This window comes from Balaenoptera ricei, chromosome 14 (genome assembly GCF_028023285.1).
Source record: "Balaenoptera ricei isolate mBalRic1 chromosome 14, mBalRic1.hap2, whole genome shotgun sequence".
Lineage (NCBI taxonomy): Eukaryota > Metazoa > Chordata > Mammalia > Artiodactyla > Balaenopteridae > Balaenoptera > Balaenoptera ricei.
In genome coordinates, this window is record NC_082652.1 from 11,694,427 (window position 1) to 11,719,632 (window position 25,206).

General features: G+C 47.9%; 1 protein-coding gene across 8 annotated transcripts in view; it reads left to right on the plus strand.

Moving 5' to 3' along the window:
- KSR2 (kinase suppressor of ras 2) overlaps positions 1-25,206 on the plus strand; it is a 430,186-nt gene that overhangs the window by 104,120 nt on the left and 300,860 nt on the right. For 7 of the 8 annotated variants that reach the window (XM_059893620.1, XM_059893622.1, XM_059893618.1 and 4 more), the window contains 2 exons: positions 3,019-3,159; positions 6,926-7,076. In XM_059893620.1, the coding sequence (XP_059749603.1) occupies positions 3,019-3,159; positions 6,926-7,076 (292 nt within the window). The remainder of the gene's footprint in view (positions 1-3,018; positions 3,160-6,925; positions 7,077-25,206) is intronic. The other variant, XM_059893626.1, reaches the window with a different exon arrangement.

A 25,206-nucleotide genomic window follows, 5' to 3' on the forward strand; every position in this document is an offset into this window, starting at 1 on the left:
ATTGTATATAGGATGGATAAACAACAAGGTCCTACTGTATAGCACAGGGAACTATATTCAATATCCTGTGATAAACCATAATGGAAAAGAATATGAAAAAGAATATATATAGATAGATATATACATATCTATATCTATCTATATCTGTATCTGAATCACTTTGCTGTACACCAGAAACTAACACAACACTGTAAATCAACTATACTTCAATTAAAAAACAAAAAAACAAAAAAACAAGGCAGGCAGCAGAACTAGGGTGAGAAGGCAGCCCAGCAGGGGTCAGGGTTCATGAGGGCAGCACCCAGGCAGGGCAGTGGCCTGGTGGAGTTAGGGAATTCGCTATATTCCGCAGACGGAGCCAATAAATAAATATATTGAGGATTGTTTTTCTCACTGCCTGAGAAGAGTGATACAAATGTGGGGAGGGAAAATGCTAGAATAAACCCTATGGTGTTGGATTGGGATTAGAGGAATCAGTTATCAATACATATAAATAACAAAATAAATATAGGTGCAGATTTATGTATGTACATATTCACATATGCATTGCACATACATATGTTGCCTAGGCTGTCTACTAAGGGGACTGGAAATGATGACACCCCAATATCAGTAATCTCACCAAGTACCCAAATCTTGGCTTCTGAATTCCGCTCAGAGGAACCAACACTCCTTGGAGAAATGATGGATTCCAGGGTTGGGGCAGGAAAAGAATAAGATGACCCTAGAAAATTTTGTTGTGTCAGAGAGTAAGGAAGTGCTCAAAGAATGATGGGGACGTGTCAAAGTGTACTTATTTCTTTTGTGTGGTTTTCCATACCTGTATAAAGAAAATAGTTAAAACAAGTCGTAAAATAAAACAACAGACAGACATGAGAGTTCTATAGATGTCTTAGTTGAGAGCCCAGCTTTGAAGTCTCAGTAGGTCAGACCCTATTCATTCAGAAATAAGCTAGAGAAAAAACATATTCTTTTTGACATTTTCTATTCTAACACTCGAAGTTGAGATTCTAAATGAAAAGCATTCTAGGTACATTAGCATAAGGTGATTTTTGTGCCGTTATTGCAATAGAATGTGGGCTTATCAAGAATGGCAACTTTGGGACTTGCCTGGCGGTCCAGTGGTTAAGACTCCACGCTTCCACTGCAGGGGGCACGGGTTCGATCCCTGGTTGGGGAACTAGGATCCCACATGCTGCGCGGCATGGCCAAAAAATAAATAAATTTTAAAAATCTCCTTTAAAAAAAAAAAAAGAGAATGGCAACTTTCTCTTTACTAGTAAGGTGAATAAAATTAACGTTAACTTAAACACCAGTTCTCTGATTTCTTCCGGTGGGCTTCAGTGTCAGGTGAGCTCTCCCAGATGGCAGCAGGGATGTCCCGGCAGCTCCTGGCTTCGCTGGCGCCCTCCTGGCAATTCCAGTGAGAGGTGGGAGCTGTCCTCTGAGTGCTCGGGAAGAGTTGATGGGGAGGTTTCTCGGCGGCCCAGCCTTGCTTGCTTGTTACTCCTGCTCCAAATGCTGCAGCCAGGCCTGGGTCACATGCCCACCCTGCAGCCCGGTGGCGGTTGGGTAGGTGGGTGAAGCCAGCTTCACTTCAACCATCTGAACTGGGAGCCAAAGAAGGAAGGTTCCCCAAAAGAAAGCTGAAATAGTCTTTGTGTGGAGACCAGCTAGACAGAAACAGATGCCCACTGCTGTCATGCCCTGCTCCAAATTATGTGATCCTAGAATTCCGGGACTGCCTTCTTGATAAATATTGGTTGACAGGTGCTTTAAAGTGTCAAAGGCATTTGTATAACTAAGGATTTTTATTTTTGTTTCATTGAATTATCTTTATTAGATAGCTTTTAAATCACAAACATGATAACATGCTTTAAGTAACTATTGAAACAAAGCAAAAATATATAAAGAAATACAACCGTTTTTTTCTCACCCCATCTGTAGAGCTTCCCCATCCCAACTTAGCAGGCTGGGGTGTGTCTTCCACACTTTCTTCTCTGCTCATGCACACGTATTGCCTTTCTTTTGTTAATGTTGTTAGGTTTTACATAATAGGCAATTAAAAAAAAAACTTTCCTTTTTCATGGCATGGCATCCCTCTAGAAGCATGGGTTCAGGTCCATCGCATTTTATTTTATTTTTTAAATTTATTTTTTGCCCACACCATGCGGCATGCGGATCTTAGTTCCTGGATGAGGGATCGGACCTGTGCCCCCTGCGGTGGAAGCATGGAGTCTTAACCACTGGACCACCAGGGAAGTCCCGGGGTCCACCTCACTTTAAAAGTATTTGTTAATTTATGAATACTTGCATGTGACTTAAGATTGAAATAGTAAGAAAGGGGTTAAACAAAATGTTCCTCTCACCTCTGTCCCCCTCCCTCCCTCTTTCCTTCCCTAGAAGATTAGGGATCTTTCCAGAGAGCGTCTGCGTTTACAAAGATACACAAATGTAAACATTTCCCACATGAATGAGAGAGGATTTATGTTTGTTTATCAGCATATCTTGCCTTAGTACACAGCACACTTCCCCTTTTTGTTTTACAGCTGCATAGAGTTCCGCTGTGTGCCCGTATCCTCATTTATGATGAGTCTCCTACCGATGGCCCCTCAGGGTGTTTGCAGTCTTTTGCCATTGCAAACAGAACTGTAGGAAATATCCTTCTCCACAGTCATTTGGCACAGGTTGGGGTGTCTGTAGGAGGAGTTCCTACAAGTGCAACTGTGAAGGTCAGAGGACTGGTGCAGTGGAGATGTGGATGGATACAGTCCAAACCCCGCGCCCCACTACACGGGTACAAGGCACGCCTTCCTCCCCAGCAGAATCTTGGAACCTGCCTGTTTGCCCATCTTCAACAACACAGTTGGGACATGAGTGGAAACTGGGTCTCACTGCAGTTGAACCGGTCTTTAAAACACGGAGTTGGGGTGCGGAGGGGACATTGGGGAGATACTTGCCTCTCCTCCTTGTGGCAGTGCCTCTGAGACGTGTCCTCTGTTCTCTGTGTCTCCGCAGAGCAAGCTGGTGAAGTACTTCAGCCGGCAGCTGTCCTGCAAAAAGAAGGTAGCCCTGCAGGAACGCAATGCCGAGCTGGACGGCTTCCCCCAGCTCCGGCACTGGTTCCGGATCGTCGACGTGCGGAAGGAAGTCCTGGAGGTGACTGGAGGCGACCCCTGCCCTCTGCCCCTTACTGACCGGCAGCCAGCCCCGTCAGGCAGTGGGTTTTTGGCTGTGTCTGGCTCATAGTAGGACTTAAATACGTGTTGGATGAAGGCACGGAGCATCTCTGATGCTGTCTGAATGGGGTCATTAAGAATGTGGTTCTAGGGACTTCCCTGGCGGTCCAGTGGTTAAGAATCCAGGCTTAGGTTCGATCCCTGGTCGGGGAACTAAGATCCCACATGCTGTGAGGTGTGGCCAAAAAAAAAAAAAAGAGTGTGGATCTAGAGTCAGATAGACCCTCTTTCAGCTCTGCCACTTAAGGACTCAGTCTCCTGGGCCAAATCACTTTAGCTCTTAGACCAGTGCTGTCCAGCAGAATGTTCTACTATGGTGGAAATATTTCATATCTGTGCTGCCTGATGCGGTAGCCACCAGCCACATGTAGCTACTGAGCACTTGAATTGTGGTTAGTGCATGTGACTGAGGAACTCAATTTTTAATTGTATTTAATGTTCGTTAATGTGGCCAGTGGCCACCATACTGGGCAGCGTATCTTAGGACATTGGTTTTCTCATCTGTTCAGTGGGGTAATGGTTGTCTCCTCTTCTTAAGTAGTTGGCATGATAAAATGAGATGATCTGTGTAAAATGTTCAGCCCATAGTCTGGAACCTAATAGTACCCAGGAAATGTCAACTTATTATTATTGTTGTTGCTGTTACTGAAAACTTTGGAAGTAATAGGTTTTCTAGTGACAAAACCAGAACACCTGTTGTCTTGTGTCCACGCTCCAGGAGTGGATCACATCCTTAAGGTTTCAAGGATGGTGAGATTTCCTTACCCTCTGGGATCTTGGGTCCTCCCTGTTTTCAGTGACTGGGTGGAAACTTTCCTAATAAAATCAGCTCTCATTCATTGAATCTTCAGTGCCAGGCATAGTACTGACGGTTTTACACGCAGAATCTCAACTCTTGAGACTGTTCAGACCCTCACAACGACCTTTTGAGGTAGGTATGACTTTTACCCCATTGTACAGGGCAGGAAACTGAGGCTAGAAGATGGAGGGAGTTGCCCTGCTTGTGAGTGGGCGGGGCTAGCAGGAAAACCCAGCTCAGATGGACTCCAGAGTGCTTTCTCCTCGTTTTCCTGTTGGGGGGGCCTCCCTGAGCTGGGGAGAGGGCGTTCTGGGTGCCCCCCTCACCTGCAGGACCAAGTGCCATTTCTCAAGGCACCCCCTGCTTCCTGCTTGAAGAGGCCTGGAAGATCCTTTTCTCTTTTTTAGACCTTGTTCCCAATGTGATCTTGCCTGAACCCGCCACATCTAACCGTCCTGAGCTGGGGACACAGAACCCCTACATTCCCCTCTCCCCCGCCCCCCCATCTTGCGCATACGCACCAGATGGTGTAGGAGTCTCTGTTTCTTAATATCATTCCCAGGATGGCGGTTTCGCGTGAATATCCTTAAAATGAAAGGTCCCATAAAAGTACAGACAGTACATTTTATTTGCATGGCTGCATACACTTTTCAGAGGCTTTCGGGACCATTTATTTATCAACTGAGGCGAATAAGACCGAGACAAACCTTCAGGGGTTGAAAACTAGTGGTCCTCTGCTGTATCTTGTATCTGCCGCACAGATATTTTTTGTTTGTCTTCAAAATTATTTTTGAGCCAGTATTTAAAAGTTGAAAGAGTCTGCATAAAAAACTCAGATCTTCGGCTTCTCTCGAAGAATCGGAATTGCTGACCACACAGAACTGAATTCCTGTCTGGTGTCGGTAAACCGAATTCTGCTGCCCCTTAGGATCCCGCAGGCTAGTTCTCAGCTTTGCTCATTTACATTTACCTGGCCTGCAGGTGCCTGAGCTCTGGCTCTTATCTTAGTCTACGAGAATCGAGTCCAAGGCCACCAACCAGGCGGTGTGGACAGAGCTGGGTTTCCAACTCTCTGTCTGCAGCTCACGCGTGTGTCCACCAGATGGCCCCCTTCTGTGGAAGAACCAGCAGTATGGAGAAAGCTCCTAAGTGAGACTGCCTGGGTTCACACTTACTCACAGTGTGACCCTGGGTGATGGTCTGACTTCTCTGAATGCCAGTGTCCTAGTTACAGACTGATGATGGTGGTAAAAGTACCTGCTTTATGTGGTCTTTGTGACCTTTAAAGAAAATCCATGAAAAGCACTTAAAACAGTGTTCTATTTCAATTATTATTATTATTATGAATAAATCGAACAGAAGTGCATCTCCTCTTTTGGCCCAAGCTAGTTAAAGCCTTCTCCATTTTTTTCTGTCATTCTTCTGTGATTTGTGTGTGTGTGTGAACTGTAAACTTCAGTGTAAACTGAGTATTTTGGAGGGTAAATTATAGGATTAAAATGCACAAGTGAATCTTGCAGCAAAGAGGAGAATTCTTTTATGTTGTGAATCATCCCTTCTAAATGTAATTCATTTCATACTTTCAGATCCTGGTCCATCACCTTTCTTAATGTGGACTTCCCTGTAACAGTCCCTATTTGAGAAAGCTTCTATGTGACTCATTATTGTTCTTTCTCTGCCCCTGACCTAGTGAGTTGGAGAGGCACTGATTGGGTTTCGGCTTTTGCCCGGCAGCTTTTTTTTTTTTTTTTTTCATAGAATTTTTGTGTCGATGCAGTTTTCATCTTTCTGACTGCCAGATTAAGGCGGGGGCGGGGTGGGGCAGGGTGGTGTCTCATTTGGTTGTAATACACAGATATGGCCACAAGAGGGCGGAAGTACTCCACAATATTGCCTTAGAATCTCCATTCTTTGCTATCTAAAACTCCTATTTTAATAATAGTAGTAATAATAATAATAAATGTAAAATGTTGGTTACCAATAAGTGCTATAATGTGAAGGCTATTTTTTTGTAGATGCATAAATATAGAAGTTTGACCAGTTTCCAGGTGTGTCCATATTATGGTGTATAGGGACACACTGCTTCGGGGAAGGGAGGGGATGGTTGCTGGCGGTGGTGAAGGGACGCCTGACCAACACAGTTATAGCCGGCAATCCTACCTTTCCTCCAGCCCATCTCTTCAGCGGTGTCCCTTTCCCCACTCCATGCTATACTCCACTTTGTCTTAGATTGCAAAGTCTTGCCCCATCGGGCTCAGACACAAATCCCGTTTGATTGACAGCACTGAACCACCCACAGGGTTCCAGCCCCCCTTTCCCCTTAGGGTTCCTGAACCCCGAATCTGAGCCCTAGAATGTGTGGCTGGGAAAGAGAAGAAGAAAAGGGAAAGGAGACCAGCCATCAGGAGACTTGGGCTGTCCAGTTTTCTCTGCTCTTATTAGTTCACCCTGGATTTGGGACAAATCATTGCAGTCCAAGCCGGGCAGGCGGCATGGAAGGCCTTCCAAGATGAGTAAGTTGGAGCCCTGCCTATAAGGAGTTCAGAAACTGCATGGGGAGACAGGTAATTAACTGCTACCATTTACAGTAGCTAAACATACCTGCTACCTTACAGAGCACATGAGCTTAAGATTCCCACTTTTCAGGTGAGTAAAGTGAGGCTCAGAGAGGTTAAGTGATTTGCCCGGGATCATCTAGCTAATGAGTGGCAAAGCTGAGATTCAAACCCAGGCCTGTCTGACCGGAGTCAGGAGACCCAACCATTATGCCAAGCCGACATCCACCGAGAGCCTGGCGTTCCTCTAGGTACCACTAGAGGGCGATATGGAGGCCTCCCCTAGGGGCGCTTCCGGTCTGTTTACCCTCCTTCTCTCTTCCCTCCGCTAGGAGATCACCCCGGGCCAGCTGAGTCTGGAGGACCTCTTGGAGATGACGGACGAGCAGGTGTGTGAGACCGTGGAGAAATACGGGGCCAACCGGGAGGAGTGTGCCCGCCTCAATGCCTCCCTCTCCTGCCTCCGGAACGTCCACATGTCAGGTGAGCAGCCCCAGGGGGATGGAAACGCGTCCCCAGCGTGTGCCGCCATTCCTCCGGGCTCCTGTGCCCGCACCTGCAGTCCAGGGTGAGGCAGAGCCAGCTCTGGATGGTGCGTACCGCTCATGAGCAGAGGGAAGAGGGGCCTGGAATTTGGAGCCAGAAGAAGTGGTCAGGGCAGCTACTCTTGCCCAAGGGAGACCTTCTGAGGTTGTAGGGCATGGGGTTCTGGATAATTAGGGTCCAGATATGGAAATATTGGGCGTGTGTGAAAGACCAGGGTCTTTTTTTTGCACCGCGCCATGTGGGATCCTCCCGGACCAGAGCTCGAACCCGTGTCCCCTGCATTGGCAGGCAGACTCCCAACCGCTGCACCACCAGGGAAGTCCCTAGGGTCTTTTTGCCTTATACATTGGGAAGTGCCTTTGTATTTTGACTCAACATCTAATTTCTTATTTTTCTTTTTCCATAAATAATATACATTCATTGTAAAATAAATTAGAAAATAGATAAACAAAATTAACCCCAAGTCCCCACCCTCTACTGTTACCATTTTGGTATAATTTTTGGTATAATTCTTCCTGACAAATGAGTATGTGTATAGTTTTTCTAAACAATAAATGATAAAACCATGAAGCTAGGATTATCCATACATATTATTTTGAAACCTGCCTTTTTCACCTAACAAAATAACCTCTGACTTGTTTTTATCAGTTTGAGGTCCAACATTGTAATCTTTCTTTGCTATTTTTCATTAATTTCTCAAATACCTGTTTGCCCTGATTAGCAGGACACCAAACATCATCCTGACTGAGGTTTCCTGCTTTCCTCTAGCCTCATGATTTTTCCACTCTCTCTGGGGCCTTTTCAGTCCTAAGGGATCAGCTCTGCAAACAGCCAAAGAAAAGCCTACTGGTCCACCTGCTTGGTTGTTTCAGTTCCCACCACAAGGAGTCACTGTTGAGCACTAGTCTGGCACTGATAAACGGTCAGGTGGCTGTTCATCTATAGGTGCCCTAGCTGGATTCAACATGTGACATTCAACAAGTATTTATGGAGTGATTATGTGTGCCAGCAGGGCTGGACATACGGAAGTGGACAAAAAAAGAGCATGTTTGAAACAGGTCATTGGCCCAGCTCCCCCATGCACGCCCTTTTGGATTCTTTCTTGCTAGCAGATTCTAATGATGGCTACGATCATCATCCAATAGCTCTGAATTGGGGGCTCTTCTGTCATTGAAGGGTGTTTGGTAGCATTCCTGGCCTCTACCAGTAGAGGTAACGCTAGGTACCAGTAGCACCCCTGCCCCATCCCTGCCATGACAAACAGAAATGTCTCCAGATGTTTCTAAATGTTCCAGGGAGGGTGAGGAATTACCCCTGGTTGACTAGCTATAAAGGTCATGTCATTCTTCATTCTAGTACAATGCTATTGACTCACCTAATATTCACATAGTTAAGAAAGGCCTCTCAATCACTCAGTGCAGACAAAACCTGCTTCAAGGAGACTTCTTCTCTCTACCTACTGTGAGAAGCAGCTGGCAATTTTCTCTCCTTTAAAACACTGCACTGAATTACAATGTTATATCATAAACATCTTCCTTTGTCAATAAATGTATTTCCTGCTCATTTTTAACGCCTGAAATCTGCCACCATTTATTCCACTGGCTTCCTATTTCTAGAAATGTAGGTTGTATCCATTTTTTTGCCTGTTATAAGCATTGCTGCAGTGAACAAGTTTGAGTGTTAACTTTGGGTACATCCTTGGCGATCCCTGTAGTGTGAATTCATAGGAGTGGAGTTCCTGCAGCAAAGTGTTTACATATTTTAAGGCTTCTGGTGAATGTCGCCATATGGCTTTCCAAAAATTCGTACCAATTTATGCCTCTCCCTCCCACCGCCCCGCACAATGCATGAGAGTGAGCATTTGAGGTTAGGTTCTTTTTTTTATTTGTTTGTTTTAACATCTTTATTGGAGTATGATTGCTTTACAATGGTGTGTTAGTTTCTGCTGTATAACAAAGTGCATCAGCTATACATATACATATATCCCCATATCTCCTCCCTCTTGCATCTCTCTCCCACCCTCCCTATCCCACCCCTCTAGGTGGTCACAAAGCACCAAGCTGATCTCCCTGTGCTATGCAGCTGCTTCCCACTAGCTATCTATTTTACATTTGATAGTGTATATATGTCAGTGCCACTCTCTCACTTCGTCCCAGCTTACCCTTCCCCCTCCCCGTGTCCTCAAGTCCATTCTCTACGTCTGCGTCTTTATTCCTGTCCTGCCCCTAGGTTCTTCATAACCATTTTTTTTTTTTTAGATTCCATACATATGTGTTAGCATACGGTGTTTGTTTTTCTCTTTCTGGCTTACTTCACTCTGTATGACAGACTCTAGGTCCATCCATGAGGTTAGGTTCTTAATTGCTTTTCAGAGTTAATATCTTCTCTTCAGAGTTGTGCTACTGAGTTTGGAAAAGTTCTTATAAATGAGCTGGACCCCAGTTCTTCCTGAGAGAGGGGTTTATGTCACCTCTCCACGGGCTGGGCCGTCATCCTTTGTAACATCCTGGGCTTGGTGAGACCTTGAGAGGGCCTCTAATCGGGTGTTTTTCAACATTTTTTTAATCAAGATACACAGTAACAAATATGATTTATATTGCAACCCTGTACACACACACACATACACAAATACACATGCATGTACACATTCACATACACAACTAAAAGTTTCATGAAACAATACTCATTCTTACTATACATGATATTTTATACACTTTTTTCTATTTAATTCCATATCATTTACCAAATGCTGGTGGTGATCCACCACTTCGATTTCACACCCCACTTTTGCACTGTGAGCCACGGTTTGAAAAAAACACTGATAAAATCAATCCTCCCGCCACCACCAGCCCTTCCTAGGCAGCTGAGGTTCCTTTGACAATGTCCTACCTCTGATGCCACCCTTTGAGCCACTGGGACCTTGAAACCAGTGACCAAGGGCTGCGTTCATGCCCAAATTCCTCCAGTGCCAGGGTCAGCTTGGAGAGAACCTCAACTCAGTAAAGCACTATCCACTCAGCTCTGAGTCTCCTTAATATCGTGCTCTACTTCTGCCTTTCCTCAATGTTATGGTGCCACTCTTCACATTTTAAGTTTCATTTAAACTTTTTTAAGGAGTGTTTTTTTTATTTTAATGGATACCTCTCTTCCTTAGTAGCCTTAAAGCTGCAAGAGGGCAGGGATCATACCTGTGTTTATTCACCATTTTACTCCCAGCTACATATCTAGCCCATAGGAGGGACTCAACAAATATCTCTGAATCAATACACCTTCCCGCTCATGTAGCCCAGGAAAACTCCCCAGTGCCTTAATGAACAGTCTTTCTTATGGATTGCAAAGCACCTCAGAATCTGGCTCCCATTTGGAAGCCCACTGTTCACATTTCCCCCACAAGCCCTAAATATCCAATTTATCTATTAGGTACTTAGGGTTTCCTAGATCAGACATGGATTTTGCCTCTTGGTACTCACCCCTCTGCCTAGAATTCCCTTCCCCTTTGTCCTCCTGGTGAATCCCTGTTTATTCTCAGGCCCAACTCCTGCCTCGAAGCTTCTGCACTTTGTTGAATGAAAAGTTTTTTGGGAAAGCTGCCTGACATGCTTGCTACTGATCTCCACCAGGGGGAAGCAGTGAGCCACCCTCAAAGGATTCTTGCTTTAAATTCTCTTTGCTCAAAAATTATCATTGGTTTCTTGAAGCTTCGAACCATCTCGGGAGCTGGCTGGTTCCTGTCATTTCCTGCCCTTCACCTTAACCAAAAATGTTATCCCAAACTAGAGAAAAAAATAAGTGTCTTTCGCACCAGACTCTGGTTTCTTGAGAGTCTTGCCGTTTTCAGCTTGGTATTCCCAGCTCTCAGCCAGAAAGCTGGAGTCTCCTACAGTGATGAAATCAGATATTTTAAATTCTGGTGTGTAGTGGGGACTCAATGCACGTCTGTTGAGGGACTGAAGGAATAGAGGTTGTGTTGAGAAACTCATATGGAAACCAAACATATGGAGACAAGGAAGCTTTATGTCTGCATGTATCTGAATGCATGTAATCTCTCTGTCTCTCTCTTTCTTAGAGCATAGGGCAGCTTGATTTTAGAGTTGTTAACTCTAATCTTAGTTTTCTCCTTGGGTTTTGGGGCTATCCTTATTTCCCAGTGCCCAAGGAACCCCAAAGATAGGAAAGCTTAACCCTTTCATCTCTTCTCACAGCTTGTTAGGTCAGCCTTAGCCTGACACCAAAGAATGCGCAATCATTCCTTCAACAAGCTCCAGGGACCCCGAAGCCAGGATATCCTAACCGTTCCTTATCATATCAGCTATGGCCTGAAATCACAAACATTCATTCACTCATTTAACAAAGTTTATCAAATGCCTACAGTATGCCAGGCACTGTTCAAATCTCTGAAAATGTATGCTTAGATGTCTGTCCTTATGGAGTTTACATTCTAGTGGGGGAGACTGGCAATAAATTATATCATAATAAGCATGTACATTAGAAAGTGTGTTAGAATAAGTGCTGTGGAGACTCCAAGGCTGGAGACCTCAGGTATGAAGACCACGGGCTCCCTTCCTGAACCTTCCTTTCCTGGGTCACAGGTGCCTTATCAGAGGAGAACCTGGTGGGGGCATGGCTCAGGTATCAAAGTGCTGTGGCCGTGGCTTTCTCTTTTCTGATGTTTCCTCTTTCTCTCTATGCTGTTTCTTGGCTTTTTGATTATTTTTAGCCTAATAATTTGTGGTCATTTGTACCTTCACTTTCCGAAGGAAAAACCCAGGTTCAAGGTAATGGAAGAGCCTGCTTTTCTCCCTCCCTCTCTCCCACCCCTTCCTCCTATACACATGTATCAAGCACTCACTACACATCTGGTACTGTGCTGGGTTCCAGGGCTTGACGACTTTCTTGGGGCTTCAGGGTAGAGCCGAGACCGAGAGGAGGAGGAGGAGGAGGAGGTCTCCTAATGACCGGGGGGTGGTGGGAGCACATCGAAGTGCATTGCTTCCGCAAGCAGGGCTTGACGACTTTCTTGGGGCTTCAGGGTAGAGCCGAGACCGAGAGGAGGAGGAGGAGGAGGTCTCCTAATGACCGGGGGGTGGTGGGAGCACATCGAAGTGCGTTGCTTCCGCAAGGGAGCTCGGAGCGTCCCAGGCGTGGAGAGACCAGTGTGGCTGGCCCACTGGGAATGTTGGGCAGAGAGGTGGGAGCTGGCATCAGACAGGGGGCAGGGCCAGCCGCCACGGTGGACCATGGCACAGAGCTTGCATGGCAGGGTTTTGAGTAGAAGATGCCTGGATTACTTGTCCAGTTTTCAAACAAACACTCTGGCTGCAGAGAGGGTGGGTGGCTTGGAGTGAGATGCCAGGAAGCGTAAGAGGAGCCCAGGGTGCCACTGGCAGACAGGTGCCCCAGGAGCTCGCTTTGTTGAGCCCCCCTCCAGCTCCTCCTCCTGAGTTTCGGGGGTGGGTGGAGGGGCAGGGAACTGGCAGCCAGGAGAAAAACAGGATGCAAAGTGGCCCCGAAATAGGACAGCCTCAGATGCTCTCTGGTATCTCCTCAGTTTGGGTATTGAATGAAGCCCACCAGAACCCCGCCTTCCACTCTAGCCTTCCTCCCACGGGAACAAAGAGTAGGCGCCGTCTTGATTGCCCTATTGTTCCAGTTGCTTCTAACTTCGGGAGGGCTGGGCTGGGTGGCGGAGGAAGAGCCGCCCCTTCCACCGCCCGCCGTGTCTGGTGTGTTCCAGCGCCTCGTCCTCATCCGTTCTCCAGCGTGCTGTTCTGTGGCTTCTCAGGAATCCCTTACACAGCGTGACTCCACGTTAGGACTCTTGACTGCAAGCGACAGAAACCTGATGTGATTACCCTTCCGCAGACATGGCTCATTCATTTACTATAAATTTCGATTGAACATCCTTTGTTTCGGTCTTGGTGGGGGACTAGGGACACAGTGGCGGGCAAGGCCAGCCAGCTCCCGCGGACCTTGTGTTCCAGACCCGAGCAGTCCAATATGGCGGCCACTAGACTCATGTGGTGAATTAAACGTATGTTCATTAAAGTGAAATAAAATTAAAATTTCACTTCTTCCATGGCACTAGCCGCACTTCAAGTGATCCATAGCCACCTGTGTCTAGTGGCTACCCTATTGGCACAGCACGGTTCTAGGTCGTTTCCATCATCACAGAAAGTTCTGTTGGACAGCACTTTTCTAGAATATGTCGAGAGAAACAATACACAGGAGAGATAACAAACGGTGATCAGTTTTATGTGGAGAATTAAAATAGGGTGATGCGATGGTGGCTAGGTGGCCAGCTTTGATGGGGAGGCCACAGAGGGAGGGTCAGGTCAGTCAGAGCTCTACCAGAGAAGCAGAACCGGTAGAATAAATATATTAAGAGATTCATTGCAAGGATTTGGTTTACGTGATTGTGGTGACTGGCTGGGCAGGTCTGAAATCCATGGGGTAGGCGGCCAGGAAGGGCTGGCTGGAATGATTGGGCATGAGCTGAAGTCGCTATCCGTGGGCAGAATTTCCTTTTCTTCAGGGAAGCCTGAGTTCTGCTCTTAGCGCCTGTCAGTGGATTGAGCCAGCCCCATCCAGATTACCGAGGGTAATCTCCCTTACTCACAGCCAACTGACTGTGGACTTCAATCACACCTACAAAATACCTTCACAGCAGGAATATAAATTAATAATTGCTCGAATTACTGGGGACTGTGCCTTAGCCACGTTGACATATTGAACTGACCATGACAGTGGGCCTCTCTGGGGAGGTGACATTTAACCTAAGCCTTGAATGACAAGAAGGTACAGATATGAGAAGATTGGGGGAAGAACATTTTGAGCAGAAGAAACAGGTCATCAAATCTCAAAAGCACTGTTAAGCAGAAAGAAGACCCACGTGGGGCGTGTTCTGGTAACCCGTTCCTATGTAACAATCTACTCCACAATTTAATGGCTCAAAACAGCACCTACATTGTTATCTTTCATGATTCCCTGGGTTGGCTGGGCTCAGCTGGGTGGTTCTTTGGTTGCGTGTGTTATGGACTTGACTGGGCTGGAACATTCAAGATGGTACACGTGCGTGGATGGCAGTTGACACTGGTTGTTGGATGGGAGTTCAACCTGGGCTGTTTATGGGCCACCCACGTGTTGTGTGTGGCTTGGGCTTCTTATGTTGGAGTGAGCATTCCAAGAGGCAGGAATTGGAAGCCACCAGTTGCCTTAGAAGCTAGTCCTGGAACAGGTACCGTATTGCTTTTGCTGGTGACTGGATCAGTGAGGGGTCAGTCAGGGAGCAGAGCCACTCTGAGGGTAATGGAAAAAAGAATTTATCATAGGAGTGCAGACCTTATACAACGGTAGGAGGAGCTGGGGAAGTAAAAGTTTGAAAGGACTAACTGGAGACTCAGAGCAAAGTCTCTAACCTGCCCTGATAAGGGAAGCCAGCCTGGGTTGTTGGGAACTTCTGGAAGCAGCATGTCCAGTTGTTGCAGGCGGACCATGAAGAGGGGCTGGTGTAGATGCCAGTGGAAGAGTATTGGTTCTTTGGAGCTGTCACCTCTGTGAGTTTGCAGGAAGCGTCTGGTGGTGGACCTGAGGTCACCGTTGGTCACCAGGGTCCACGTCAGGAAGGAAAGTTGGCCATGGAGCAGGGAAATGGAGGATGAACTCCATCTTCTGCACCTGCCGCCTGCTGCCCTTGCCACCCTTCAGAGCAAGATGGCTGCTGCTTCACTTTCTCTGCCCTAATCTGGTACATGTTCACTTTTGGCCAGCTCTAACCTGAAACCACAGAGAACAGGACTCTCGAAATGTGGTCCCAGCCTAGCCAAGTCGACAATAGGCTAGTACAGCGCAGGGAGCAGGGGTGGCAGGGAGAAGGTGCAGGCGGAGATGTAGGCGGGGACCAGCTCCTGGGGAGCCTCAGAGCCATGGCAGGAAAAGCAGAGTGGGAGGCTGTTGGAGGGGGTTTTAAGAAGGGAATCGTCTTGATTTGATTTCACTTCACTCATAAGGCAAAGATGGATGGAGCTGGCTTTCGGCAAAGTTCAATCCATCAGTCAGTCTCTCTCCCTCCTCCTTCATCTTAGTTCTGCTTCCCTTGGGGTCGGCCTCAACCTTCCCTATCTATTTAACTCTACCTCACTTTCCTCATCTGCAAAGTGGGCATGCTGATAATATCTTCCTCATGGCGTGGTTGCAAGAAAAGAGTTAATATAAACACTTAGCCTGATGTCTGGCAAATCAAGTGCTTAATATATGATAGCTATGATTATCCTTATTATTTTATTTATTTATTTATGGCTGTGTTGGGTCTTTGTTGTTGCACGCGGGCTTTTCTCTAGTTGCGGCGAGCGGGGGCTACTCTTCATTGTGGTGCGCGGGCTTCTCATTGCGGTGGCTTCTCTTGCTGTGGAGCACAGGCTGTAGGCATGTGGGCTTCGGTAGTTGTGGCACGCGTGCTCAGCAGTTGTGGCTCGTGGGCTCTAGAGTGCAGGCTCAGTAATTGTGGCACACGGGCTTAGTTGCTCCGTGGCATGTGGGATCTTCCCGGACCAGGGCTCAAACCCGTGTCCCCTGCATTGGCAGGCGGATTCCTAACCACTGCGCCGCCAGGGAAGCCCCATCCTTATCATTCTTTTAAGTCACCTTCCTCCTGCACACTACCCCCTGCCCCACCCCAACCCCTTCCCTCCCAAAAGCTGAATCTGAAACAGTGTATTTTCCCCACAAGCCTCTGGCTGCTCCCTGGGGCACAGGACATTCGCCCCCGCACACCAGCCTTTATCTTACAGCCCCGGAAGCAGAGCCCCAGGTCAGCACCCAGTCCAGGGCTTAAGCTGCCCTCCCCGATACAGCCTCTATTTCTGCTTTCTTGCCACATTCTGGCCCCTCTGTCTAGCCCACCTGCTCCCTCACACAGCCAGCTCTGGCTTTTGTGGAACCAGCACACACACACCCCCTGACCCCTGTCCCGCCCCAATGAGAACAAAGAGAACCTGGCTCCCCGCTGTCATCTCTGATCAGCACCGTGGTTGCACCCAGCAGGTGCTGAGCAGAATTGGGCACAAAACTGACACTGAACTTGTACTATATGGTCTGCAGGGGCTGAACTGTTTGAGGATTGTGGGTTCCCTGTGCACTACACCTGATCAGCCAAGTCAGACCCAGGCGGACTGTTACAGCTTAGACCCAGATCCCAGCTCCTTCTCCCAGGCCCCTGATGTCTCCACGAGCTCATCACACCCAGCTACCCTGATCTTCCTGCTTTTCCTTGAAAGGCCTGCCTCAGGGCCTTTGCACGGGTCCTTCTTTCTGCCTGGAATGCGCTGCTCCAATCTTCCTCTGGCTGGTTCCTTGTCATTTTGGTCTCAGCTCAAATGAGACCTTCTCCTGATCCCACCTTCATCTCAGTCACTCACTCATTTCTTCATGGTCCCTATCACAAATACAACGATTTCATTTTAAATATTTGTTTCTCTACCCCTTCTCACTAGAACAGTGGTTCTCAGACCTGGATGTGCATCAGAATCCTCCAGAGGGCTCCACTCCCAGAGTTCCCGTTTCAACCGGTCCAGGTCAGCACCTAGGAATTGTTACCATGATAATGGTAACAGCACATACTGAGTTCTTACCGGGCCAAGAGCTGTCCTGCGTAATTGACATGCAGCACTGGCTTATTTAATCCTTTCAACAACCTCATGAGGTCCATGTGATTATTATGTCTATTTTCTGGTAAGAAAACTGAAGCTCAGAGTCACACAGCAACTAAGTACCAGAGGCAGGGTTTGAACCTGGGTCTGTCTGAGTCCTGTCGAGCCGAGGCTCCCTCAATAGGGAGAGGTGGGGGGAGTTCCCTGGCGGTCCGGTGGTTAGGACTCCGCACTCTCACTGCCAAGGACCCGGGTTCGATCCCTGGTCAGGGAACTAAGATCCCACAAGCTGTGTGGCACGGCCAAAAAAAATAAATAAATAAAAATAAAAAACCGGAGAGAGAGAGAGAGGTGGGGACGGCTTTCCCCTTAACTCTGGGAGGTCCCTCTATCTCCGCTGAAGTGGCTGCCCTTTGGGGGGGTTGCAGGGATGTAGCAGCTTAAAAGAGAGCTTGAGATAAAAAGAAATTACTTAAAGGCTGGATGTAACTACCAAGTAACAGCAACATCGCCTGTTGACAGAGCACCTTCCATTGTAGGAAGTACCTGCATACAGGTGACCCCATTTGATCCTCACAACCCTGTGAGTGTGGGCAGATGAGTACACATTTCACAGGTGAGAAAACTGAGGCCAAAAGAAGGTCACTTTGACCCTCCCACGGTCCCACAGAGCTGGAATTGGAACTGCAATGTCCCATTCCTGATTCTCAGCACAGAGCCCTTTCTGCTGTATGCTGTTGGGGGATGATGGTGGTGGCCATGTTTCCCCTCCAGGTGGGATCCTCGAACTGGAGAGCCGGGCGCTGCCCCAAGCTGGGTGTGGCTGGGAAAGCTCAGAAGCCCCTTGATCTGCTTCAGAGTCCAGGGAGGCTCTTCCTTCTCCTGGCAGGGTTGAGTCTCTCTTGGTGACTGTTTCTGCCCTTCTCAGCCTCAGTGGTCCTAAGAGAGAATGGGAGGCATCCTTGGCCATATGAATGTGTTTGAAAAGTTCAGTAAATGTGCAGGAGGAAAGCAGGAAGGGCAGGGAGGATGGAGAAAAATGTTATTACCTTGTATTGTTATTTGAACCAAGTTATTTCCCCCTCCCCCTAAAACGTCCTAACATTGTGACACTGCATTGCTGGAAACTACGAGAGGGGTCCAATTAATAATAGCCACGCTTTTCACTCAGTTGTTTTTTTGTTTTTGTGTTTTTGCATTGTTTACTTATTTTCCTGATCACTGACTTACAATCTTATATGAGAAGTATCCAGTCTGTTGTTTGGGGAAGGAAAAAAAAAAGTCTTTGTTTTGACCATAATTTGCATGCTAGTTAGTATTTTAAAAATGGATCCATAGGAAGAAAAAGTCTAGAAGGAAATACACTTGGATATTTACCATAGTTGTTTTTGGAGTAAGGTGATGTTATTTCTGTTTTGCTTATCTGCATTTCTATCTTTCTGGGCAAGGAACAAGCAATGATATAATTTAAACAAACAAAAAAAATTAGAAGGAAAAAAAATCTTCCTTGAACCCAGTTTGTTTACCTTTTTCTGTACCCACCCCTTTTGTTATTTCTATGATTTCCTCATTGATTAACCCCCTTCTTTGCACCTGTTCAAAAGGGCAAACTTCCTGCTGCATCTTCCTGAAGTTAAATTCCCTGTGGCTTAGACAATTCTTGATGATGCTCTAAAATGCAACTTAAATGCCACCACTGCCAGGAAGGCTGCCTAGATTGCCCCTGCTCCACTCTTGTGTTATTCATCCTGCAGTTCTCTTGTAGTTGTTTTGATATATAAATCTCCCATATCAGATTAGAAATTCCTGGATAACAGGAGCCATCACAAAAATAACAATTACTTATTAAAAGTATGCTCTGTATCAGGTACTGTTCTAAGCTGATTTTAAGGGTAACTTCACTCAGTCTTCAGAACTTGCCCATGAGATAGGGACTGTTGTAGTCCCCAGTTTTCAGATAAAAGAACTAAGGTGCAGAGAGGTGAGCCTAGTGACCCAAGGTCACGTGCAGTGAATTGTAGGGTGCCAGGATTTGAGCTCGGGCTGACCACAGACTCTTTTTTTTTTTTGCTTCTTTTGTTTTCTATAGAGTACTTAGCACAGTAGCAGAAGTATCATTGAGGGGGAGGTTGAAGCATTTCTAGATTTGCCCCAGGAGAGAGAAGTGAGAAATAGAGAGTAGTTTCTGTCTGTATCACTGATTGGCTTGTGTGGTGGAGATAACAAACAGATACTCTCTCTACATCAGGGGTCAGTGAAGTGTAGCCCACCGGCCAAATTCGGCCCTCTGCCTGCTTTTGAAAATAAAGTTTTATTGGAACACCGCCACACCCATTTGTTGACATTGTGAAATAAAATTCACATTTAATGGCAAGACAAGAAAAATTTAAATATAAAAAATTAAAGATAACATTCCTTTTTGATCTTGTAAGAGGCCACGATGACGCTTAGATCTGGATTGTGTACACTGTCAACAGTACGTCATTTAACGTACAGCCCTCTGTCTCAAAAACTTATATAACTGTACCTTGACTTGTAATGGGCAGAACAGTTCTTGGAGCTTTCCAAGATGCCATTCCTGTGTTATAATCCTCAATTTGGCTCAAATAAAATTTTCCATTTCTTTCTTAGATCGATGGATTAATTTTTTGTTGACAACATATTATATTGTCTATGGCTGTTTTCACATGGCAACAGCAGAATGGAAACCGTATGGCCCAGAAAGCCTAAAATATTTACTACCTGGCTTTTTACAGAAAAAGTTTTGCTGACCCTTGTTGTAAAAGACCAAGCAAGAAATACTGAGTGTTGGCTAAAACAAATACACGTATGCTCTAAGGCAGGAGAGATCTCAGTCTGATGTTAAGAAGAACTTCCTCTGGGAGGAGGGAAATAAGTACACGATGAGATTGGGGGACATTGACAGTGGAGAGCTCTAAGATGAGGGTGACTTACTATTTGCACAGTGGTACACCATTACCTGGAACTGCCCTTTATTGAGCACTTGCTACACTAAATCCTCAGGGGAAGGAAGAAAAGGCAGGGAGGATGGACAGGCCCCAGAGAGATTAAGTAACTTGCTACAGGGTAGAGCCTGCACTCAAACCCACACCGGACTCACTAGAAACATGCGCTTTCTAGTGTTTCTTGCAGTGTCCCATGTAGCGATTCTTCTTGTCTGTTTCCCACCAGAGTGTGAGTTTTTTGGGGGATGGGGATCACATCTCATTATCTCTTGAGTGCTGCCTGGATGGTGCCCCCAGAGGGTCACTCTCATTTAGGGGGGGTCTGTGGTTCTCTTTGGGGAACGTGTCACACCATCCCAATAGGATCCTGAATTCGGGGGTGCCTGCACTCCAGATCTCCCTGCTGCCTCCACTCCTACTTGGAAAAGGAAACCTGAAATGCCTCCCTTCCCCCAGTGACACAGACCTGTTGATGTGTCCCACCCCCCACCTCCGCCCTGTCCTTGGGAACAGAGCTCGGTTTAGCGCCGTCATCTGATCATCTTCTTACTTTAGCGCTTTTGTTTTTCCCTTCTCCGTCTGGTACTTTGTGGAGGAGAAATGAGGCGGACAAGCTTTGTAATCGGATACCAGGACACCCTGGGTGATGGTGACAGATTGTTTTTCAAGCTCTAACTTCTAAAGACCTTCTGCCTTCATTGTCATGGAAGACGGAGGGACTGAGTGGCAGGCTGTATTTTTGCTCTAAACCCTAGGCTCCTTGCTGGAAAAAGTTGGGGTCAAATAGCTGGTTGGCTGCAAACACTTGAATGCTTTTTCCTCCCAGTATTTATTGCCTTGGACGCCATCTGACCGGGGCCACTATGTGATGATTCTTGACGACCACCAGGGGGCGCTGCCCGATAATCTTCCTTTAGCTGAGACGCCAAAGAATTTGCTCAAGTGCCACAGAAAAAAAGATCTACATTAAGGTGCAAACTGGAAGGAAGCGCAGTCTAATCACCTCAGCTTTCAAATAGGGAAAAAGGAGTTCCTGAGAGGAGAAGGGCTTGACCCATCCACGGCAGGGAGCAATGTAGGCTGAATTCCGTGTTATAGACAGAGCATCTGGGCGGGCTGAGAACCAGGGGGAACTTCAGTCTCTTTTCCTGGCTGGCCTTGCATGAGCTGCACAGCATCGGAGCAGCTCCTGGTTCCTGCCTGCCTCCAGTCTGCTCAGATGGGGGTCTTACTGTAACTAACCTTCCTGCAGCACTCATGTCACTGAAGCTCTTACCTCCGTCTCCCTGCTACACTGAGAAACCGGTTAAGAGAAGAAGATGATCTGTAAAGGAGGAAGCTTGAAACGTGCCTTCAAATAATGACTAGTGGAGATGCAAAGGGAGCTCGGAAGGGACAGTGGCTTCATTCCTTTGGGAGATGTCTGGAGGAGCATGGGGCCAGACATGGGGTAACTCCAGCCACATGGGGGCCTCCCGGAGGCTGTCAACAGGATGGCTGTGAGAAGCAGCAGGACGTGCTTTGATTGAAATCAGCGTCTTGGCCTTTGCCACGTGCCCGGCACTGGGGCACAGAGATAAAAAAGACACGGGCTACAGTTGGCAAGGGGCTGAGCTCCTGGGTTCTTCTTCCAGCCGGCCCGACCAGTTTGTGGCACAGTTGGGAGGGTGTGTGAGTTCTGAGCCTGGCATGTGCATCCTGGCTGGGCCACTGGACTGTAGTGAAGCTGGTTCAGCCCCTTGCCTGTCAGAGCCTCTGTCTTTGACACAGGCATGAAAGTGCCTGGCCGTCTTGTGGCTGTTGCACGGAGCAGGCGAGATGACGTAGGTTCCCCGTGTCGGGCTACCTCTGCTACCCGAGCAGAGCCGTGCTTCGGTCCTTTGGGCTGGAGTGAACTGGGAAGCAGAGGAACCAAGTGAATGGGCCAAGCCAAAGGTCTCTCCCTCTGCTACCCTGTTCTGCCTCCAGCCTGCTTCTCGAAGGCAGACTCCTCCGGAGTGGAATGGTCCGGGGGCCCCAGGGCTGGTAAAGCCCACTCCCCAATGGGCGTGGGCAGCCGAGGGTCATGCCAGAACTTCGGTCAAGCCCCCGAATTTGCCAGAGCTCATGCCCCATGGATGGGGGGCGGGCAGTGCAGCCCTTTTATGATTTTGGAGCAGAAAAAAGATAACTCATCACAGCCTTCCTGTAATACATTTGAGAGGTTGGAAAAGTTTCCATCATCTTTTATAGAACCGTAGGACTATATTTATTTCCCCAAAGGGAGCAAGATTCTGGACTAAAGGGCTTTTAGGCAGGGGATCCGTCGGCTTCCACGGGGTCCTTCCTCACTGCGGACTGTCTCCGGGTATGGGGTGGGGGCGACGTGCTTCAGAACAACGATCATTGTTAATCCCATCGGATGTCAGGGTCACCACGTCTCAGGCCCCAGGCAGGAGGCTTTCTTGGGCTCCTCCATGATAGCATGTAAAGGGCAGCTCGGGGTTTCTCAGCCTTGGCACTGTTGACGCTTCCGGCTGGATGATTCTTTGTGCTCGGGCTGTCCTGTGCATTGTAGGCTGTTCAGCAGCAGCCCGCTATGCCAGTAGCTTTGAGGCCAGTAGCATCCGTCCCCCACCCCTGCCCCCACCGTGAAATCAAAAATGCCTCCAGGCCTCCTCAGGTGTGCCGGGTGGAGAAGCGCTGTCTGGACTTCTCCAAGGCGGCAGGCTCGCCCCACTGATGCTGTTCCTGCTCGGACGGTGACGACGAGGGTGACAGCGGTGATGACGATGACGGTGACAGCGGTGACGACAAGTGAAGTATCCTGAGGCCAGGCGAAAGCCAGCAGAGTTTGTGAAGACCGAGGGTCTATAAAAGCACAGAAACCCGTAACTGAGTTGGACTTTGGCTTATCATGCCCAGAGTGTCGTTTTCCCAGGGGTCTTCAGTCAAATTTTCAGGAACCAGATGAAAGCAAGGAGCCTTGATGTACCATCCTCCCTCCAGCACAGACACACATACACATGCACACACGCACGCACGCAGGCGCGCGCTCACGCTCACGTGCATAATCCTTCCCTCTCTCCCCAGGGACCTAGTTAAAACTTCCATCACTTTTGCAGGTAAACAGCTCTCCACACCCTGACTTCTTCAGCCGTGAGAGCCTGGACCAGCCACGCGGCCTCCCTGAGCCTGGCGTCTTGGTCTAAACCCTTCCCCCGTGCTTCTGTGTCTCAGATTTGACCTTCATGCTGGGCCAGTGAGCTGACGGCAGTAACCACGCCCCCACCCTCACTGACAGCTGTACAGTTCACACCGTGGCTTCCGGTTGTGATTGTTATTCTTGCATTGATGCCTGTATCAACTCAGAGACACACCTTCTGGGGATTCTTGGAACATAAGAAGTAGTTCCCACCTTTGTACTCGTCTCTTCTGCCTGTGACACTCTTGCTGGGACTGGCTTCTTCCCATTATTTGCTCTCAGCTCTGGATGTGCTCGCTACTGGGTATTAGTCTGATTATCTTCTCTGTCATTACTCAGGGAAGCTCGGGGGCTGGGAGAACCCCGGGGGAGGGGCCGAACGCAGCCCCAGTGAGTTCCGGGGAACTTTCTAGAGGAAGGAACAGCGACACTGAGTTCCGAGGATGACAGGCTGTGTTTGGGCTTCTTTGCTGGCTTCCTGGGTTGATTATTTTGTTTTATTGCCCACCAAGTGCCAACTCTCAAATCTGCTCAGGGTGTTTTTGTTTTGTTTTTCTGTCAAATCATCCTAGCTCAAAAAAAAAATTTTTTTTTTTTTTTGCAATATCTTTTTGGACCATTTTTGGGGCAGTATCTTTCTGGACCATTTTGTGTTGTGAAAGCTGCCTGAAGACTTTCAGTGCCAAAGTCAGTCATGTGCACGTTCTGTTTTTGGAAAGAAGGATGTTGTACGTACAGAAAATGCCAGGACCTGACCCAGCTCCATCCACTTTCCTTTGATCCTTGTACCCATGACCAGAAGGTGAAAGAGGATTTTAAGTTAAATTCCTCCTAAGCCCTGACCATGGGCTTTATTTGGCAAGGCCTTTCAGTTTCCTGGGTGATGCCAATTTTATGAGGAGACACTGGACTTTTGGCAAAGGGGAATTATGACATCAGGTTTGGGCCAGAAAAGGTTGGGACGGAAGAGATTAGAGGTTTTGTTATGAAGGAAGGGGTTGGTGTCCAGTGAAGTTTTCCAAATATTCATGGTGCCAATGAATGTGGAAAGGGAGGATTTAAAATGCCCCCATGCCTCGAGTGTCTCTCTCTGCATAGATGTTTGCTCTTCCCTATTGTGTCCAAGGCGTTGCTCCATACTCACGATGTGCTAGACACATCATATGAAAGGATTTTCCATGATGCGTTATCCTTGTAACAACTGTGTAAGGTCAGGGCTGCCCTGTGAAAAGGGCGGAGATGGAGTTCAGAGAGGTGGATGAATTTAGCCAAGGCTGCACAGCATAGACAAGTCACGAAGCCAGCCTTGCACTTGAGAGTTTGGCATGTAACCACTGCTTTATGCCACGCCCCAGGCCCTGAGGAGAGACAGCAAGGGAGTGGCATTGATTGAGAACCCAGGTGCTCTACAGAAGTCGCTTGGCCAAGGTCACCTGGACTCGGTCAGGTCTGCTTAGACGTGAGTTTTGAGGAACATGAACTCATTGGGTGACAGTGACCTGTTGGCCCAGGTATCGCCCGCCGGTGGGTGGTTTGATGCCCTGGGAGTCGATTGGAGCAGAGCCAGTGACCGGGTTGCACGTGGCCGGTCCCGGCGGAAGTGGTGCGTGAGCGGGAGGGAGAGGTGAGGTGACACGGGGGGGCGGGGGGTGGGGGTGAGGCCTGGAGCCTGAAGGGGAGTCCTGTTCTTTGAGGTCAGGCAGCTGCTGCCCTGACTTCTCTGGTCCTCTTTAATAGGAATAGAATAATAGTACCCGTGTTTTCTCCAAAAGGCAGGTTTGAGGAGGCAGTGAGGTGATGCACCTAAAGGCTTGTGGCCCAGCCCTGGCGTACAGTATGTGCTCAGTAAACTCATGGCAGTTGTTACTTGCGCTATTATTGCTAGCGATCTGGCTCAAGCAGGTTTCTCGGGGGTAGGTAAGCATGGCCGCTGCCTGGGAAGTTTCTTTAAATGAAGCGTCAGGTAAAGGGGGGACCTGGGGTTTGGTGCAGTGAGGGGGGGGGTCACAGTTGTCTGCTTCCCGGTGCGCTGAGCTCAAATTTCAACCGACGTGGGCCAGTTTCGAGGTCTGAAGGGCGCCGTTCCTCAGTGCCAGCAGCCGGATGACCCCAGGAACACGCTGGGTATTCCGGGTGGGCTCCGCTCGGGGGGAGGGGAAAAGGAAGGAAGTGGGGGAGACTTTTCCACAAAACAGGTGTCATCCCACTAAGCATCGGCTCTGCTGTCACATGGTCCTGGTTTCAAACGCTGGGCTCCTGCAACTTACCTCCTT